At 46.2% G+C, this 20692-nt stretch overlaps 1 protein-coding gene across 3 annotated transcripts in view; it reads left to right on the top strand.

Moving 5' to 3' along the window:
• LOC119953487 (glucagon receptor-like) overlaps positions 1–20692 on the top strand; it is a 150720-nt gene that overhangs the window by 68799 nt on the left and 61229 nt on the right. For all 3 annotated transcript variants that reach the window (XR_005458033.1, XR_005458032.1, XM_038777819.1), the window contains exon 2: positions 14917–15074. Coding sequence is in view for 1 of the 3 variants with exons in the window: in XM_038777819.1 (XP_038633747.1) it covers positions 15021–15074 (54 nt within the window). In the remaining 2 variants the exon portion in view is untranslated. The remainder of the gene's footprint in view (positions 1–14916; positions 15075–20692) is intronic.

Below are 20692 nucleotides of genomic sequence, written 5' to 3'. Positions count from 1 at the left end.
AGATCGCGCCCAGTAGTTGTACATTTTCCATATTCCTTTTCGCAGCTCTGAAATATTTTGTGCCCCTTTATTCTTTCTCTATTTCTCCCAGTCCACTGGATAACCACATTTCCTGGTATTTTTAATAAGCCATCACCTATGCTACCTTGTGATTTTGCTCTTTGAATACCCCCTGATGTTTTGTCTCTAGGTTTATTAGGAATACAGGACCAGGAGTGGGCCATTCAGCCCATCAAACCTGTTCTGTCATTTATTTTGTTCATGTATAGATCATCTGTCTTAATGTCATTTTCCATATCTCCGTATCTCTTGACATCATCTGTATAGAGGAATCTATCAATTTCTGTTTTGAACATGCTCAATGATTGAGCTTCCAACAACCCTCTGAGGTGGAGAAATGCAAATATTCACCAGGTTCTCAGTGAAGAAATCCCTCCTCATCTCAGTTTGAAATGACCTGTCTCTTATTCTGTGTCCCATGGTTTTAGACTCACCAGCCAGGGGAAACATCTGGGATGGGATTCTCCCAGTGCCGCGCCGTTTGGGAGAATCGGCGTTCGCGCCATTTTTTCCCGCGGTTTCCCGGCCGGACGCCGGCAGCCGATTCTCCGAGGAGCGGAGAAACTCCGCCATTTGCGCCGGTGCTTTCAGCGCGGAGCCGATCGTGGAACAATGTCCGCAGCTGGGCCGCCGATTCTCCGGCCGAACGGGCGTGCGGATGCGGCAGAGTCCCGCCGGCGCCATTCACACCTCGCAGCCGGCAGGAACTCTGCGCGAAGGGTCGAGGGCGGCCTGTGGTGGGGGGGGATAGCCCTCCTTCACCGGGGGGCGGGGGGGGGGGCTCCGATGGGGTCTGGCCCGCGATCGGGGCCCACCAATCGGTGGGCCGGCCTCTCCAGCCCTGGCCCTATTTTATTGCGTGGCCGGCCCCTGAGCCCCCACGCCATGTTGTGTCGGGGCCGGCGCGCTGAGGAAGTCCCCCGCGTATTTGCAGGTTGGCGCGGCGCCCATTTGGCGCCGGGAAGGGAGGCTGGAGCGGCGTGAACCGCTCGAGCGCCGCGCACTACTGCCAGCGCCCGTTTCGCACCATCATGAAACGCGACGGCGTTCACGACGGCGCGAACACTCTGTCTCCATTTCGGAGAATCCCGCCCCAGGTCTACCCCCACCCTGTAAGAATTCTGTAAGTCTCAATGAGGCCATCCCTCATTCTTTGAAACTTTAGGAAATACAGACCCAGTCTCCTCAATCTCTCCTCATACGGCAATCCTGCCATCACAGGGAATAATCTGCCGTACCTCCCTTCTTTGAACTGAATTGAACACAAGAGTGGGGAGATTATGGTTGAGATTCTCTGGCCTCCTCGCTGCGTGTCTCTCAGCGGCAGGATGTGGCCTGCCATTGGCCACAGGCGAGATCTTCCAATCCCGTTGCTGTCTATGGTGTGGTGACATGCACCACTGTAAATACACAAGGGGTTAATGTAAATACACTACAACTAAATAACCACTAGAGGGAGCACCAGAGACATCATGTCATGCAGACATACAGCTAATGAACACATAGAATAGGACACGCCCAATGGGCAGTCGAGACACCCAGAGGTGACACTACCACAAGGGGGCATTAGACAACCCATATATGAGGTTAGGGCATAGATGCTCTGTCTCTTTCCACAGGCAACACTTAGAGAGTAGGACAGGGGCAGATCAGAAGCATCACACCCACCACGTGGCTTAGAGTGGACTGGTTAGTTAGACTGAGTTACTATAGCAAGATTAGCAGGAGAGTCAAACTCATAGAGAACTGTGCTAATGGTTCAATAAATCACATTGAACTTACTTCAAAGTCAGGAGTATCTTTTGGTCAAAGCTGCATCGAGTTGCAGCCTGTGTTACCCCAGAGTACATAACGCATCATACGGGATTTCCCATTGAATCACCCCACATCGCCGGGAAACCCACGGCAGGGACAGGCCATTGGCGGGACTGGAAGATGTCACGGGTGTCAACAGCCGGAGGATCTCGCCCTGCATCAATCCCAGTACTCAGCTTTATTTCTGGCATCTTTATAAACCCCTTCCTTTGCAATCTTCAACTTCTTTCATCACAGCTGATTTACCTCTCCTTTTGGGTGTTTATGCCTTTGACGAATGTATATCTGTTGGAGAGTGTGCAGTATCTTTCAATAAAGAGAAGGCATTACAAGTCTACTAATGTAACGTCAAATCTGTTTGTTTTTTGTATTTTATTTGATTTACCTCTTTATTTTTAAAAGCTGGGCCCAGTTTAACATGTTCAGCTCCTATCACATTCCTTCAATATCAGCCGCACTTTGCTTCATAACCTTGGCTCGCGTGCTGTCTCCCTCCTTCCCAAACCTCAAACCCTATTGTGTTATGTTCTCTGTTTGCCAGATGCTCCCTTACTGTCAGATTACTAATTTATTCTAGCTGGTTACTCATTACCAAGTCTTGTACGGCCTGCTCCTCCCCTGGCCGTACTCGAGAAAATGCGAATCGAGATGTGCCATTTATCAGCCAGTCTATGTAAAATTTAAAACCTCCCGTTATAACCATTTGGTATTTTCTACGAGCTTTTCTTATCTATCAAAGGGCAGCACAGTGGCACAGTGATTAGCACTGCCGCCTCACAGCGCCAGGGACCCGTGTTCAAACTCGAACTCGGGTGACTGTGTGGAGTTTGCACTTCCTCCCCGTGCCTGCGTGTCCTCCCTGTGTCCTCCGGGTGCTCCCGTTCCCTCCCACCCACTGTCCCAAGATGTGCAGGTTATGTGGATTGGCCATACTAAATTGCCCCCTTCGTGTCCAAAGGTTAGGTGGGGTTACGGAGAGAGGGCAGTGGATTGGCCCCTTGGTGGGGTGCACTTTCAGACGGTTGGTGCAGACTCGATGGGCTGAATGACCTCCTTCTGAAACAGCAGTGATTCTGTTCCATCTCGAGACAATTCCCACCACATTCTTCAATCGTTTGCTGTGTGTTAATTTTCCATGATTTCACTGCAGGCGGAGACTTGTTGAAAGCCTGGATTTTAACCACTGTACCCTTTCACAACCTTGCTGCTGCCCCCACCTACTCCATTTTCCCTGCTTCCTCTCAACACCCTACAATGTTGATCATTAAGCTGCCTCTCCTGTCCAGTTGCAGCAGCTTTCTGTAATGTACATGGTGACCTTTTGAGCTAAATTTCTGCTACAAATTCACATGCTTTATGCCTGATGCGACACAATCCAGAGGATTAGGATTTAATTACCAATCACTGCTGGCCCTTTGCACAGCTGGCCATTCTCACCATTTTTGTCACACACTATAGACATTGACAGTACAACACACTACAGACATTGACAGTATTACATACTATAGACTTTGACAGTGTCACACACAATAGACTTTGACAGTGTCACATACTATAGACTTTGACAGTATAACACACCACAAACATTGACAGTGTTACATACTATAGACTTTGACAGCGTCACGTATTATAGACTTTGACAGTGTCACATACTATAGACTTTGACAGTGTCACATACTATAGACTTTGACAGCGTCACGCATTATAGACTTTGACAGTGTCACATACTATAGACTTTGACAGTGTCACATACTATAGACTTTGACAGCGTCACGTATTATAGACTTTGACAGTGTCACATACTATAGACTTTGACAGTGTCACATACGATAGACTTTGAGAGTGTCACATACTATAGACTTTGACAGTGTTACATACTATAGACTTTGACAGTGTCACATACTATAGACTTTGACAGTGTCACATACTATAGACTTTGACAGTGTCACATACTATAAACATTGACAGTGTCACATACTATAGACTTTGACAGTGACACATATTATAGACTTTGACAGTGTTACATACTATAGACTTTGACTGTGTCACGTACTATAGACTTTGACAGTATAACACACCACAAACATTGACAGTGTTACATACTATAGACTTTGACAGCGTCACGCATTATAGACTTTGACAGTGTCACATACTATAGACTTTGACAGTGTCACACACTATAGACTTTGACAGCGTCACGTATTATAGACTTTGACAGTGTCACATACTATAAACATTGACAGTGTCACATACTATAGACTTTGACAGTGTCACATACTATAGACTTTGACAGTGACACATATTATAGACTTTGACAGTGTTACATACTATAGACTTTGACTCTGTCACGTACTATAGACTTTGACAGTATAACACACTATAGACTTTGACAGTGTCACATACTATAGACTTTGACAGTGTCACATACTATAGACTTTGACAGTGTCACATACTATAGACTTTGACAGTGTCACATACTATAGACTTTGACAGTATAACACACCACAAACATTGACAGTGTTACATACTATAGACTTTGACAGCGTCACGTATTATAGACTGTGACAGTGTCACATACTATAGACTTTGACAGTGTCACATACTATAGACATTGACAGCGTCACATACTATAGACTTTGACAGTGTTACATACTATAGACTTTGACAGTGTCACATACTATAGACTTTGACAGTGTCACATACTATAGACTTTGACAGTGTTACATACTATAGACTTTGACAGTGTTACATACTATAGACTTTGACAGTGTCACATACTATAGACTTTGACAGCGTCACGTATTATAGACTTTGACAGTGTCACATACCATAGACTTTGACAGTGTTACATACTATAGACTTTGACAGTGTCACATACTATAGACTTTGACTGTGTCACACACTATAGACTTTGACAGTGTTACATACTATAGACTTTGACAGTGTCACATACTATAGACTTTGACAGTGTTACATACTATAGACTTTGACAGTGTTACATACTATAGACTTTGACTGTGTCACATACTATAGACGTTGACAGTGTCACACACTATAGACTTTGACAATGTCACATACTATAGACTTTGACAGTGTTACATACTATAGACTTTGACAGTGTCACATACTATAGACTTTGACAGTGTAACACACTATAGACTTTGACAGTGTCAGACACTATAGACTTTGACAGTGTCACATATTACAGACTTTGACAGTGACACATACTATAGACTTTGACAGTATAACACATTATAGACTTTGACAGTGTCACATACTATAAACATTGACAGTGTCACATACTATAGACTTTGACAGTGTCACATACTATAGACTTTGACAGTGACACATATTGTAGACTTTGACAGTGTTACATACTATAGACTTTGACTGTGTCACGTACTATAGACTTTGACAGTATAACACACTATAGACTTTGACAGTGTCACATACTATAGACTTTGACAGCGTCACATACCATAGACTTTGACAGTGTTACATACTATAGACTTTGACAGTGTCACATACTATAGACTTTGACAGTGTCACACACTATAGACTTTGACAGTGTTACATACTATAGACTTTGACAGTGTCACATACTATAGACTTTGACAGTGTCACACACTATAGACTTTGACAGTGTTACATACTATAGACTTTGACAGTGTCACATACTATAGACTTTGACAGTGTCACACACTATAGACTTTGACAGTGTCACATACTATAGACTTTGACAGTGTCACATACTATAGACTTTGACAGTGTCACATACTATAGACTTTGACAGTGTTACATACTATAGACTTTGACAGTGTTACATACTATAGACTTTGACTGTGTCACATACTATAGACGTTGACAGTGTCACACACTATAGACTTTGACAATGTCACATACTATAGACTTTGACAGTGTTACATACTATAGACATTGACTGTGTCACATACTATAGACGTTGACAGTGTCACACACTATAGACTTTGACAATGTCACATACTGTAGACTTTGACAGTGTCACATACTATAGACTTTGACAGTGTCACACACTATAGACTTTGACAGTGTCACATATTATAGACTTTGACAGTGACACATATTACAGACTTTGACAGTGACACATACTATAGACTTTGACAGTATAACACATTATAGACTTTGACAGTGTCACATACTATAGACTTTGACAGTGTCACATACTATAGACTTTGACAGTGTCACATATTATAGACTTTGACAGTGTCACATACTATAGACTTTGACAGTGTTACATACTATAGACTTTGACAGTGACACATACTATAGACTTTGACAGTATAACACATTATAGACTTTGACAGTGTCACACACTATAAACATTGACAGTGTCACATACTATAGACTTTGACAGTGACACATATTATAGACTTTGACAGTGTCACATATTATAGACTTTGACAGTGACACATATTATAGACTTTGACAGTGACACATATTATAGACTTTGACAGTGTCACATACTATAGACTTTGACAGTGTCACATACTATAGACTTTGACAGTGTCACATACTATAGACTTTGACAGTGTCATGTATTATAGACTTTGACAGTGTCATATACTATAGACTTTGACAGTGTCACATACTATAGACTTTGACAGTGTCACATACTATAGACTTTGACAGTGTCATGTATTATAGACTTTGACAGTGTCATATACTATAGACTTTGACAGTGTCACATACTATTGACTCTGACAGTATAACACACCACAAACATTGACAGTGTCACATACTATAGACTTTGACAGTGTAACACACTATAGACTTTGACAGTGTCACATACTATAGACTTTGACAGTGTAACACACTATAGACTCTGACAGTGTAACACACTATAGACTTTGACAGTGTCACATACTATTGACTCTGACAGTATAACACACCACAAACATTGACAGTGTCACACACTATAGACTTTGACAGTGTCACATACTATAGACTTTGGCAGTGTCACATACTATAGACTTTGACAGTGACACATATTACAGACTTTGACAGTATAACACATTATAGATTTTGACAGTGTCACACACTATAGATTTTGACAGTGTCACATACTATAGACTTTGACAGCATCACGTATTATAGACTTTGACAGTGACACATATTATAGACTTTGACAGTGTCACACACTATAGACTTTGACAGTGTCATATACTATAAACATTGACAGTGTCACATACTATAGACTTTGACAGTGTCACATACTATAGACTTTGACAGTGTCACATACTATAGACTTTGACAGTGTCACATACTATAGACTTTGACAGTATCACATACTATAGACTTTGACAGTGTCACATATTATAGACTTTGGCAGTGTCACATACTATAGACTTTGACAGTGTCACATACTATAGACTTTGACAGTGTCACACACTATAGACTTTGACAGTGTCACACACTATAGACTTTGACAGTGTCACGTATTATAGACTTTGACTGTGTCACATACTATAGACTTTGGTGGTGTCACACACTACAGACTTTGACAGTGACACATACTATAGACTTTGACTGTGTCACATACTATAGACTTTGACAGTGTCACACACTATAGACTTTGACAGTGTCACGTATTATAGACTTTGACTGTGTCACATACTATAGACTTTGGTGGTGTCACACACTACAGACTTTGACAGTGACACATACTATAGACTTTGACTGTGTCACATACTATAGACTTTGACAGTGTCACACTCTATAGACTTTGACAGTGACACACACTATAGACTTTGACAGTGTCACATACTATAGACTTTGACAGTGTTACATACTATAGACATTGACAGTGTCACACACTATAGACTTTGACAGTGTCACGTATTATAGACTTTGACTGTGTCACATACTATAGACTTTGGTGGTGTCACACACTACAGACTTTGACAGTGACACATACTATAGACTTTGACTGTGTCACATACTATAGACTTTGACAGTGTCACACTCTATAGACTTTGACAGTATAACACACTATAGACTTTGGTGGTGTCACACACTACAGACTTTGACAGTGACACACACTATAGACTTTGACAGTGTCACATACTATAGATTTTGACAGTGTCACATACTATAGATTTTGACAGTGTCACACACTATATACTTTGACAGTGTCACATATTATAGACTTTGGCAGTGTCACACACTATATACTTTGACAGTGTCACATATTATTGATTTTGACAGTGTCACATACTATAGACTTTGACAGTGGCACACACTATAGATTTTGGCAGTATCACATACTATAGATTTTGACAGTGTCACATACTATAGACTTTGACATTGTCACATATTATAAATTTTGACAGTGTCACACACTATAGACTTTGCTAGTGTCATATACTATAGACTTTGACAGTGTCATATACTATAGACTTTGACAGTGTCACACACTATAGATATTGACAGCGTCACATACTATAGACTATGAACCCATTGCATACTTTATAAACCTTGTGAGTTCTCCGCCCCATCAGTCTTGGATATATCCAACAATATTAACCTTGGAAGTATCCCACACCATAGACGTGGCTGATGCTCGCTATTGTGCACTTTGCCAAGGTTTCTCAACAATAACATATTTTACCTTTGTTCTTGTGACACTTGCCACTTTTCTGAACTCCAATGTGAGTTTATTCTCATACAGCCGCACTAAGATGAGAGAGACGTTTTGACCTGTCAGTTTATTGATCCTCAAAGAATGCCTTCCCACCCCCTGACACTCGAGTTAATTTGTGTGGGAGACTGGAGGGATTTTTCGATTACTTACGTACATGAGTGGGGATCATTCCCCGACATGGAGGCAGCTGTCTGTGATCTGAAATGCGAATGAGAAGAGGGTGTTACATTGGCACGGTTGGGTATTCCTTCTAACCTCATCTGAAATCATTGATGTACCGCATCGGTCTGTGTGGAACGCGCTCATATTGATGCATAATACTCTGTTTAACCAGCTCAAACAACATTTATCCCTTGTCTGACATGCCCTGGTTAAGTGCAAACCACTCGTTTATGTCAGCAATTGATGAATGGAGCAGCGTTTCAGGACATGCAGGGATGGGTGTGGAATTGCAGCCTTGACAGTGAAATTCATCCCAAGAATTTAATTTTTAAATCTTCCATGTAATGCATGCAGCCCATTTATAAGACCATGGCCTGTTTTCATTGTTCTGTATTTAACAGCCATCTTCCCTTTTTTATCACTCATTTCAGCCTGTGTGAATGGCAGAACAAGCTTCAGCTCCAATATTAGCTGCTATAACAGCCAGTTTTATGTCAGATAGTCAAACTATATTTCCTTTGACCCAACCTCATAAAGTTTCATCTTTCCTTCCTGTCGCATGCCGCTGGAGCCAAATGTCACCAGCTACTGTGCCATTGGACGGGAGATACAAATTCCACCACTAGGCCAGCTGCTCAGCAGGGAAATTGCTACAACCAAACAGCAGAGGAAAAAAGGAAATGTGCACACTGCAGCCACTAAACAGTGGCTGTGAGCAGGGCTTGAGGTTTGGCTAGCTTCAGGGGCTAATTGACCTGTGTTTGTGCTAAGGCAAGCCGTGAGCTGCCCAGCAGGAAGCAGCTTGGACTGGGAGCTTGCTCCGTCTGTCCCTCCCTGGCTGCGGTTAAGCATTTTAACTGATAGAAAATGACTCAACCACCTGTAGTAAAGTGTGCTGGCAGGGCAGGGCACAACAGAGACTCCATCTGGTTGATTGCATGTTGAGGACATGTTAATTACGAGGTTAATACTGGCAGGGTACTTTTTTATCGGTTTATTTCAGGTCACAGAGGAAGCAAAGAGGCTGCAGAGGATATAAACCGGGTTTCAGTGTCTGCGCGAGCAGCTGGCACACGCAATATACTGTGGGGAAGTGTGAAATTATCCACTTGAGTTGGGAGAATGGAAAAGAAGATGTTTTAAAAGGCGAGGGTGTAGTAAATGTAGCCATTCAGAGGGATGTCCCTTGGGCATGAATCGCTGCAGATTAACTGTAAAATGTAGCCCGAGAGTTAAACAGTATTTGGGGTTGGTTTAGCACACTGGGCTAAATCGCTGGCTTTTAAAGCAGACCAAGGCAGGTCAGCAGCGCGGGTTCAATTCCCGTACCAGCCTCCCCGAACAGGCGCCGGAATGTGGCGACTAGGGGCTTTTCACAGTAACTTCAATCGAAGCCCACTCGTGACAATAAGCGATTTTTCATTTCATTAATAAACCGACATAAAGTAAAGGTCCAAACCAGGGCTATCAATCACAGCGGTCCCTGTCTGGGCCGGCTTTTATAAGGCGGCTTGACGGGTCCTAGCTGGACGGGCCTCTGCCCACTAGCGGGGGGATTTCCTAGCCCACGAGTCCCACGGGGAGATCAATTGCGGTGTCCCCGTGGGTCAAGTGAGGGCTATCACATTAACTTACAGGTACAGCCGGAAATTAGGAAAGCAAGTGATGGAGTTGCAATTTAGGAGAATGAGGTGACCTTGTGGAAGTGCGCCTGATTCTTAGAGAGGTTTAACCGGGCAGATGCTGCAAAACTGGTCTCCAAGGTTGCGGAGTGTAGAATAACACGGTCACCGCCCCAAGATAAGGGTTGGCCATGTAGGACTGAGTTGAAAAGAAATGTGGTGGTGAATCCTTACCTCAGTGGGTGGTGGGTGCTCAGTCAGTGAATATATTCAATATAAAATCGGTAGATGTTTGGACTCTAAGGAAATCAAGGGGTTCGGGTGAGAAAGTGGAGTTCATGTACAAGTTCAACCATAATGTTGAATAGTGGAAATGACTCAATGGGCTGTGAGGCCTACGCTGCTTCTATGTCACACGGCACACAGAGAGGCCATTCAGCCCATCATGTCTATTCTAGCTCTTGGAAAAGAGCTGTCCAATTAGTTTTCCTCCCCTTTCGCCTGGCTAATGCTCCCCTGTCAAGTATTTATTCAATTCTTTTCTGTAAGTTACTGTTACTTAAGGTTCTGAAAGAACCTTCCTCCACCTGCTAGGCCATGCCCGCCACCTTCTTTCGCATTCCTCTGAAATCCGTGTCTGTTGGTAACCAACTCTTCTGCCACTGGAAACAATTTCTCCCTATTCAGCCAGACGTAACCCCTCGTGGTTTTGAACACCTCTGCCCCTCGATGTTCTCCGCTGGAGCATGTGACAGGGATCCCTCGTCCCTGCTCCCGTTCCAGTAAATCAACCCTCCGTTCAAAGCTGTGCAGGTTAGGTGGACTGGCTATTTTAAATTGCCGTTTAAGTGTCCGAAAAAGGTTAGGTGGGGTTAGGGTGGAGGTGTGTACTCTTTCCAAGGGCCGGTGCAGACTTGATGGGCCGAATGGCCTCCTTCTGTAATTCTGTAAATTCTATGATCAATAGACTTTTAATTCCAGATTATTTTATTGAATTGATCCACCATCTGCCCTGGCGGGATTTGAACCCGGGTCCCCACAGTATTATCCTGGGTTTCTATATTACTAGTCCAGCTACAATACCACTACCACTGCCTGCCCGAGGCAGATGTAGAAGTAGGTAGACCATATAAATAAACGGTTCAAACTCGGATCTCCTGAATTGGTGCAAAGTTTCTGAACTTTCACTGAGTAAAAGGCGCAAAGCAGCGGCCGGGTTTCTGACATTGGGTCTGGGGGGTAGCCTGGGGCAAAGGTGAGGTCAGCGGTCTGACATTGGGGTGAGAGCCGGCGAAGCCTTCAGCGAGGTGAGGCGGCGGCGCTGGCTAACTGCAGTTGAAGGGAGCAGTGAGGCGACGCGCGACCTCCAGGCCAGGGCTGAGGAGGGCAGGTGGGCAACCAACCAGCAGCACAGAAGCCACCAGGCCTGATTGCCAGCAGCAGCACCCAGGAAGCCAGCCAGGGGCACACGCGGCCCATTGGGGCTCGAGGCCCAGCCACCCGAGCGAGAGGTGAGCAGGGCAGCAGTCAGGAGGTGCGAAGGCCAGGCAAGCGCTGGTGCTGAGTCTCAGGGAATCGGGGAGGGCCGGAGCAGGGGGAGTGGGGCAACTTGATCAGAGTCCAGCCAGGCAGCAGGCTGAGAGTGAGAGGGCTGGGCAGCAACCGGACTGGGCGGGACTTTGGGTCTCTGTGTCTCGCATTCATATAATCCTAATGGGAGCACAGGACGTAATTCGACCCATCAAGTCTGCATCGACCCTCTGAAAGAACACCCAAACTAGGCTCTCCACCCTGCCCCTGTACCCACACCTACCCTTTTGGACACTAAGGGGCAATTTATCACGGTCACTCCACCTAACCGGCACATCTTTGGACTGTGGGAGGAAACCGGAGCACCCGGAGGAAACCCACATACACACGGGGAGAGAACGTGCAAACTCCACACAGTCACCCAAGAATCCAATGAACCCGCGGCCCTGGTGTTGTGAGACAGCAGTGCTAACCACTGTGCCGCCCTGTGTGTGAGGGTGGGGCGCCGTCAGTCGGGCATTGATATCATTCTGGGTAGGGGACAATGTCATTGAGCCGGGGCGCAATGTCATGGGGGGGGGGGGGGGGGCGTGGGGGAGGAGAGGCAGTGTGGGCTCAACGTCATTGGGGTTGGCGGCCACGTCACCAGGGGACGGGGCGTGACGTGGGGCCCGTAAAGAGGGAGAGCGCGGGGTCCCGAAAAGTGTCAGTCCAGCTCTGGCTCGAGAACATCTGACAGCTGATGAAGCTTTGATGAAACGGAGATACTGTTGTCATGAACGAGGCAAGACCTCAATTCAGAATTAATTTGCTCTGTTGCAAACATCCATGAGGAACTGCTGAATATTTCTACGGTCTTGCATTGCCCAATGCTCAGGCCTCGTGGGTGACATGATCCATCATTACCAGCACCCCTCCCCACGCACGCACACACAGCTTTGTATGCACTGAAATGGGATTACTGGGAAAGAGATTGTTGTTGTTCAGAGCTGGGGACCTTCATTATCCAGGGGCCCCATGCAAGCAATGCCTGACTACAGCCCAGTGGATGGTGCATAGATTCTGCCTGTCCGAACATGTTATGTCATATCCTTGTTTAAGAATAACTATAATTAATGTCAATGATCCATTCTTAAGATAACAGGATGTTCCCCCTCCTGATAATCATGTGCCAACAGAAAATGAAACGTGTTTTAAGAAACTTTCGAATTAAACTTGTGTTCACAATAGCACTGCGTTCCGTTTCCCCCAGGATATGTGGAGCGTCTCACAGGGAACACCAGTTGGTTTGGCCGATTTAATTAATTTATCCCCTCAATCGGGATGGGGGCAGTTCATAGCACGGTGGGGTGGGGGGGGGCCGGAGGGGAGTGGTGGGGAATGCAAGGGGTGCAGGGAGAGGTGGAGGATCAGATCGTACCACATGGGATCATCGGGGCTGTAGATTCACCATGGAAAAATATTGTGAGTTTACTAAAGTGTCACAACTTGGACTAAGAACAGAGAAAGCTACAAAAACACAGCCCCTATCAGGAGAGACGGAGAGTTAACGTCTCGAGCCCACTAACTCTTCATCAGAGCTGAAAGGAGGAAGAATGGGGAAACTCAATATCGTCAGGCCTGCTGACCTTTCCCAGCATGCCCTGCTCTTGTTTCAGATTCCAGTATCAATGTTGAGCACTGCTGCCTCACAGCGTCAGGGTCCCGGGTTTCGATTCCGGCCTTGGATGACTGTGCGGAGACTTCACGTTCTCCCCGTGTCTGAGTGGGTTTTCCTCCGGGTGCTCCGGTTTCCTCCCACAGTCCAAAGACGGGCAGGCTAGGTGGATGGGCCATGCTAAATTGTCCCTTAGTGTCCGAAAGGTTAAGTGGGGTCACCAGGTTCGGGTGGGGGATTGGGCCAGGATCGGGCGCCCTTTCCGAGGGTCGGTGCAGAGTCGATGGGCAGAATGGCCTCCTTCTGCACGGTACCGATTCTATGATTCTGTCATTCTTCTACGAGCTGCAGTATTTTGCTTTTCGTATCCCTTGCGACTGTGGTTCGACTGCGTAGAATCTGCAGCTTTGAACTTGGTCATTTAGCCAGTGTTTATAACCTACAAATACCTCCTCCTGTTTACTCTAATTACTACCTTCAGGTGATTGCTACAAGTACCATACCTGACATGGGGGAAAACATACTTCCCGGTCACGAGCTGTTATGATCAGGAACATGCTGCCTGCAAAGGGGCTGGAAGCAGATTGATTGCTAACTACCAAAAGGAAATTGGTGAAGTGCTTGAAGGGGAAAGCAGGTGCCATGGGTCGTGCCCTTCATTCTGAACCAAAAGATCTGGGTTCGCGTCCCACGACAGGCCGGAAATTTTGAAACCCACCCTCCCCCTGCCATGGGTTTCCCTGGTGATGGCCGGCGAGCCTTGGACATCTCCGTTCAGACTGGCGGGCCTGGGAAATCCTGCGAGAATGAAGGGCTGCACAATCCCGGCCCAGTGCCTTCTGAATGTGGCCAAACAGGGTTGGGTGTCAACCTGTGATTCCTTACAACAGGCCTCCGGCTGCCGGTCAGAGCAGGGGAGATTCTTGACACGGAGCGATGTCCCTCAAACTGCAGCTTCAGCCCACTAACTCATTCCTCAGGGAAAACAAGCAATGGGAAACAGACACCAGCATGTTCTTTGTCTGCCGTGTGCCTCCCTGGATATGGGAAGCCTAGTTCTCAGCTTGAGGGAAGGGGAAACTATCGAAGGGACGTGGGGAATGAGCAGGGAATACCTGGATTGCTCTTTGACAGAGCCAGCAACGATTCAATGATTCTATAATCGTTGCCATACCCCCATCTCTCCTCCCTTACGCATGGATCAACCCTCCCCTTAAATACAGACTTAATAGGACTCAATCTTCATCAAAAATAGTTCAAGAATGACTCAAGGTTTATCTATTGAATTAACGGTGTGTGTTGTGGTAGCCGGTGTCACCATGGCTGGCTGCTCCTGGTATTCTCTACAGCTAGAGTTTGTCTGTGATTGTCTGTGACCTCCTTTGTTTCAGGAGGCCGGGCTAACACCTATCGAACCCTCGGCCGCTCCATGTGAGCCCTGAGCCTTGCAGGAGGTCCCACCCGCACCCATGGTTTTTGGCAGCACTGCAGAGGCATGTTACAGGCTCGATTCCTCATTCTCCTTGTAGCTTTGTCTTTGAATTTTCAGGTAAGAATAGCAACTTCACCCGAAGCTGCCCAGGTTGGTTATGCAAACGTTTTTTTTTCCCTCTGTTCATTGCATGTGGGCATCGCGGTCTGGGCCAGCATTTATTGCCCATCCCTAATATCCCTTGAACTGAGTGACTTGCAAGGCCATTTCAGAGGACTGTTACGAAGCCCACTTATTTTACCTGCAAGAGTGTCTCAAAACCCCAAAGACTATGAAACATTGATCCTCCCTTATCTCACCCTATGCTCACTACTCCTCCCTTTTGACTGATCTTCTGAGCCAATGATGTCATCACTACATAACCAGGAACCCCCCCCCCCCCCCCAGATGGTCATTTGCAATTTCCCTCTGTCTGGGTTTTCTGTTGGCTGTTCAACCACAGTAGGCAGCGCTACAGTATGTGATCCCGCTATATATTCCCTAGAATGAAGTGAATCCCTGCAATGGTTAACATTTCCATCATTCCTGCAACCACCTCTCCCATCTTCTAGCCACTCTTTTAAGTTTATTTTTACCAAAGGATTTTTTCTTGTTTCACCATTAATGCTGCTGATCAGAACCTCTTCCCTCAATATCCCCTCTGGCCAACAAATATCTTTATCCCACAACATTTGCGATTACTTTGTGGCTGTGTCTCTTAAGATTTTAATATCTTTCCCCCATTCTAGTCCGCCCACGTGGAAATACTTGACCTTTGCACACACATCAGCCACCGGCTGGTCACTCTGCCCCTCTCCCATTTGTTCACACATTTTTATTGCTATATTATTCTGTATAATTCCAACCTGCTCCTCCTGTTTTTGAGCTTCTGATTTAATATTTCCCGTTTTAAGATTTATAACTCCAACCGGCTTTCCATGAAGCCCAGAATATTGACCTGGTGGGGTCAGATTATTACAATGAAAGCATCTAACCCTTCCTCATTTTTCCTGTCACCCCAGCATGATCTTTTTTCACTTTGAGGTGAAGCTTCCTTGGAATTTTCGACCACTCCCTCTCTTGCGTGACTGTCTTTTCTTGCACTTCCCATTTTCTATCTTTCTCAGGTGTAACAGAGTGTCGAGAGCGAGGCTTTGACCGATAAACCAATTCGTAGTTAGCAGGAAGCTCCGCCGATCGTCTTACGGTTTTAACTCTTTGTTTGTCCGCATGAGTTCTTATCATTGTCGGTAACGAGCCCTTCAATTCTTCCAACAGAATTACTTCTCTGAGTGCCTCATAAGTTTCTGATATTTTTAATGCTCTCACCCACCTATCAAAATTACTTTGTTTAAGCCGTTCAAATTCAAGATGTGTCTGTCCAAACTGTTTTCATGTACTTTGAAACTTTTGTCTGTAAGCCTCCGGCACTAGCTCGCAAGCACTCAGTATAACTTTCTTCACCATCTCACATTCCCCAGATCTTCCCTCTGACAAAGACACAAAGACTTTCCTAGCCCTACCTACAAGTTTGCTTTGTAAGGGCAACGTCCTGAACTCTTGTCACTATTTCATCTCTTTGGCTATTTTGTCAAAGGCGGTCAAAAATACCTCGGTGCCCCTTTCATCAAATTTTGTAAGCGTGCGCACAAATGTGAACATCTCCCCGGTAGGTTCATGTCTAGAACAGCTTTCTGCCTAACCCTCCTCTGTTTGAACCCGCTTGTATAGTTAAATGGGTCGCCATAGAACATAGAACATAGAACAGTACAGCACAGAACAGGCCCTTCGGCCCTCGATGTTGTGCCGAGCAATGATCACCCTACTCAAACCCACGTATCCACCCGTATACCCGTAACCCAACAATCCCCCCATTAACCTTACACTACGGGCAATTTAGCATGGCCAATCCACCTAACCCGCATATTTTTGGACTGTGGGAGGAAACCGGAGCACCCGGAGGAAACCCACGCACACACGGGGAGGACGTGCAGACTCCACACAGACAGTGACCCAGCCGGGAATCGAACCTGGGACCCTGGAGCTGTGAAGCATTTATGCTAACCACCATGCTACCGTGCCGCTCCTGCATGCTTTCAACTACTTCAGCTTTCTGAGCCTCTTCAGATAATCCGAATTCCAATATATCTGCCAATTCCATCAGTTAACTTCTGATACATTTTTCAAATTTGCTGAGGTTATCTTTGTCTACTTCTAAATAAGCCTGGGCTGAAACAAGAGCATCTTTGCAGTCTCTTTATTTAAATAACGCTCTCACTTGTTTCCACGCGTCCCTCACTCTCATTATGTTTAAAAAGTCACAAACCCCTAAGCCCAGAAGGAATTATGCTTTTAAAATCCCGGACAAGAGCCCCCAATTTTGTTAAGAACCCCTCTGATAAAACCCTGAAAGATAACGTGAAACACTGGTTCCGAGCAGCGTATATTTGTCGTTGTGTAAACAATTAATAAAGAATATTTATTAAAGTAAAAAAAAACACACGACAAAAGACTGTTATACACTCTGACACTTGAGTATATGAATAACTAAATAAACCATGTCATCTAAAGTTAATTCTTGATCCTAAAATATACCCATGTTCCCTGAACTTACTGAGACCCCCCATTTCTCAAGCAACATCCAATTTTAGTAAAGCTGGAGGTTAGATCCAGTTCACCATTACTACACGATGCTGCTTCGGTGGCCATGTCTGGGAAAATATCTCGTCCTGGTTCAGCGATGGCACAAAACTCGATCTTTTAGAGAATATCTGCAAAGTGCCATGGCTCTGAATGTTAGCTGGAACAGGCCTCCAGGGCTCAGATCACAGATGGAAGTGCTCTGTCTGACTGTTAGATGGAGAACTCACCTCCTTCCCAACGAGGATGCTCGCAATTATATTGTTCAGTCTTTTTGATATTCCCCTCACGGGATTCTGCTATCTATCTTGCTCAAATTCCTTGTCGTTAGAAGTTATCATTTATATCGCCCCACTGATCTCTGGTAAGCAATGTTTCTGATATGGCCATTCGCATCTCAATGTCTCTCGACTCCTGCTAATCTTGTTACTGGACAAATCGCATCTCATTATTCCTCTAGATGCCTGGTAGTCTTGTTACTTGTTGATGCGACCATCAATTCACTCGGAGACTCGGGTCGAAGTAAACAGTGGTTTTAATCAGCTTACAACTTTGCCTGCCTGTGACCGGTACATTACTGAAGGCGGTCCCGCAGGTCAGCTGCTCTTATACTTCCTATAAGGGGAGGAGCCATGGGCGGAGCCCGTACATGCTCCACATCTCCCCCTGTGGGTGAAGCCATAGATGGAGCCCACAGGGTTAATAGCATGGTATAATGCAACACAGTATACTGGTGAATTAATAGTACTTATACATTCACCACATTTGTCTGTTATTTTGTTTTCATCTCGAGTTCACTCTTAATCTCGTTAACCTCCCACATTCCTAACGGAGAATTTAAGGGTCACATGTAGGCAGACCATTCCTCCCGTCTCCTAGATGGGCTTTTGCAACAATTGACAATGGTTTAATCATTAGATTTTTAATTCCAGATTTTGATTAGATTCAAAGCCTTGTTGTGACACTAAGCGATTTTCATTTTCATTTCACCTTCTGCCGTGGTGGGATTTGAACCCAGGCCTCCAGAGTAATACCCTGGATCCTCCAATTACTAGTCCAGTGAAAGTACCCCTCTGCCAACCCCCACCCCCCCCTTCCCCCCCCCCCCCCCCCTCCTCCCCCCATGTAAATTGATGGTACTCGAAAACACCCCCTTGTGTCTTGTGAACCTGTGCTTTTGTGTTGAGGGTCTGACAATGTTCCTCCAATGCCGGTTAACATGTACGTGCCAATGTAATGTGCAATCAGAGACCTCTGTCAATGAGTTATTTTGTTAACATTCATTCTAGGAATGTGTGTATTGTTGGCAAGGTTGGCATTTACCTTGAGCATCTTAGAGAGCTGAGAGAGAATAGTAAAACTGACTGTAGAGCTTTCTAAGAGCCAAGGGGTAGATTAGGAGGCAAGTTTAGAAACTGGGACTGCGTGCCCTGAAATTTGGAAGTTGATGGGCCAAAACTTTCATGACATTAAAGGGAACAGATCTGACAGTGCAGTACTCCCTCAGGACTGACCCTCTGACAGTACAGCACTCCCTCAGTACTGACCCTCTGACAGTACAGCACTCCCTCAGTACTGACCCTCTGACAGTGCAGTACTCCCTCAGGACTGACCCTCTGACAGTGCGGCACTCCCTCAGTACTGACCCTCTGACAGTGCGGCACTCCCTCAGTACTGACACACTGACCGTGGTGCACTCCCTCAGTACTGACCCTGTGACAGTGCGGCACTCCCTCAGTACTGACCCTCTGACAGTGCAGCACTCCCTCAGTACTGACCCTCTGACAGTGCGGCACTCCCTCAGTACTGACCCTCTGACAGTGCAGCACTCCCTCAGTACTGACCCTGTGACAGTGCGACACTCCCTCAGTACTGACCCTCTGACAGTGCAGCACTCCCTCAGTACTGACCCTCTGACAGTGCGGCACTCCCTCAGTACTGACCCTCTGACAGTGCAGCACTCCCTCAGTACTGACCCTCAGACAGTGCAGCACTCCCTCAGTACTGACCCTCTGACAGTGCAGCACCCCCTCAGTACTGACCCTCTGACAGTGCAGCACTCCCTCAGTACTGACCCTCTGACAGTGTAGCACTCCCTCAGTACTGACCCTCTGACAGTGCAGCGCTCCCTCAGTACTGACCCTCTGACAGTGCAACACTCCCTCAGTACTGACCATCTGACAGTGCAGCATTCCCTCAGTACTGACCCTCTGATGGTGCGGCACTCCCTCAGCACTGACCCTCAGACAGTGCGGCACTGTCTCAGTACTGACTCTCTCACAGTGCAGCACTCCCACAGTACTGACCCTCTGACAGTGCGGCACTCTCTCAGTCCTGACCCTCTGACAGTGCAGCACTTCCTCAGTACTGACCCTCTGACAGTGCAGCACTTCCTCAGTACTGACCCTCTGACAGTGCAGCACTCCCTCAGTACTGACCCTCTGACAGTGCAGCACTCCCTCAGTACTGACCCTCTGGCAGTGCAGCACTCCCTCAGTACTGACCCTCTGACAGTGCAGCACTCCCTCAGTACTGACCCTCTGACAGTGCAGCACTCCCTCAGCACTGACCCTCTGACAGTGCGGCACTCCCTCAGTACTGACCCTCTGACAGTGCGGCACTCCCTCAGTACTGACCCTGTGACAGTGCGGCACTCCCTCAGTACTGACCCTCTGACAGTGCGGCACTCCCTCAGTACTGACCCTCTGACAGTGCAGTAATCCCTCAGTCCTGACCCTCTGACAGTGCAGCACTCCCTCAGTACTGACCCTCTGACAGTGCAGCACTCCCTCAGTACTGACCCTCTGACAGTGCAGCACTCCCTCAGTACTGACCCTCTGACAGTGCGGCACTCCCTCAGTACTGACCCTGTGACATTGCAGCACTCCCTCAGTACTGACCCTCTGGCAGTGCAGTACTCCCTCAGTACTGACCCTCTGACAGTGCGACACTCCCTCAGTACTGACCCTCTGACAGTGCGGCACTCCCTCAGTACTGACCCTCTGACAGTGCAGCACTCTCTCAGTACTGACCCTCTGACAGTGCGGCACTCCCTC

Source organism: Scyliorhinus canicula, chromosome 18, assembly GCF_902713615.1.
Source record: "Scyliorhinus canicula chromosome 18, sScyCan1.1, whole genome shotgun sequence".
NCBI classification, from domain to species: Eukaryota; Metazoa; Chordata; class Chondrichthyes; order Carcharhiniformes; family Scyliorhinidae; genus Scyliorhinus; species Scyliorhinus canicula.
This window is presented reverse-complemented; position numbering and strand designations above follow the sequence as displayed.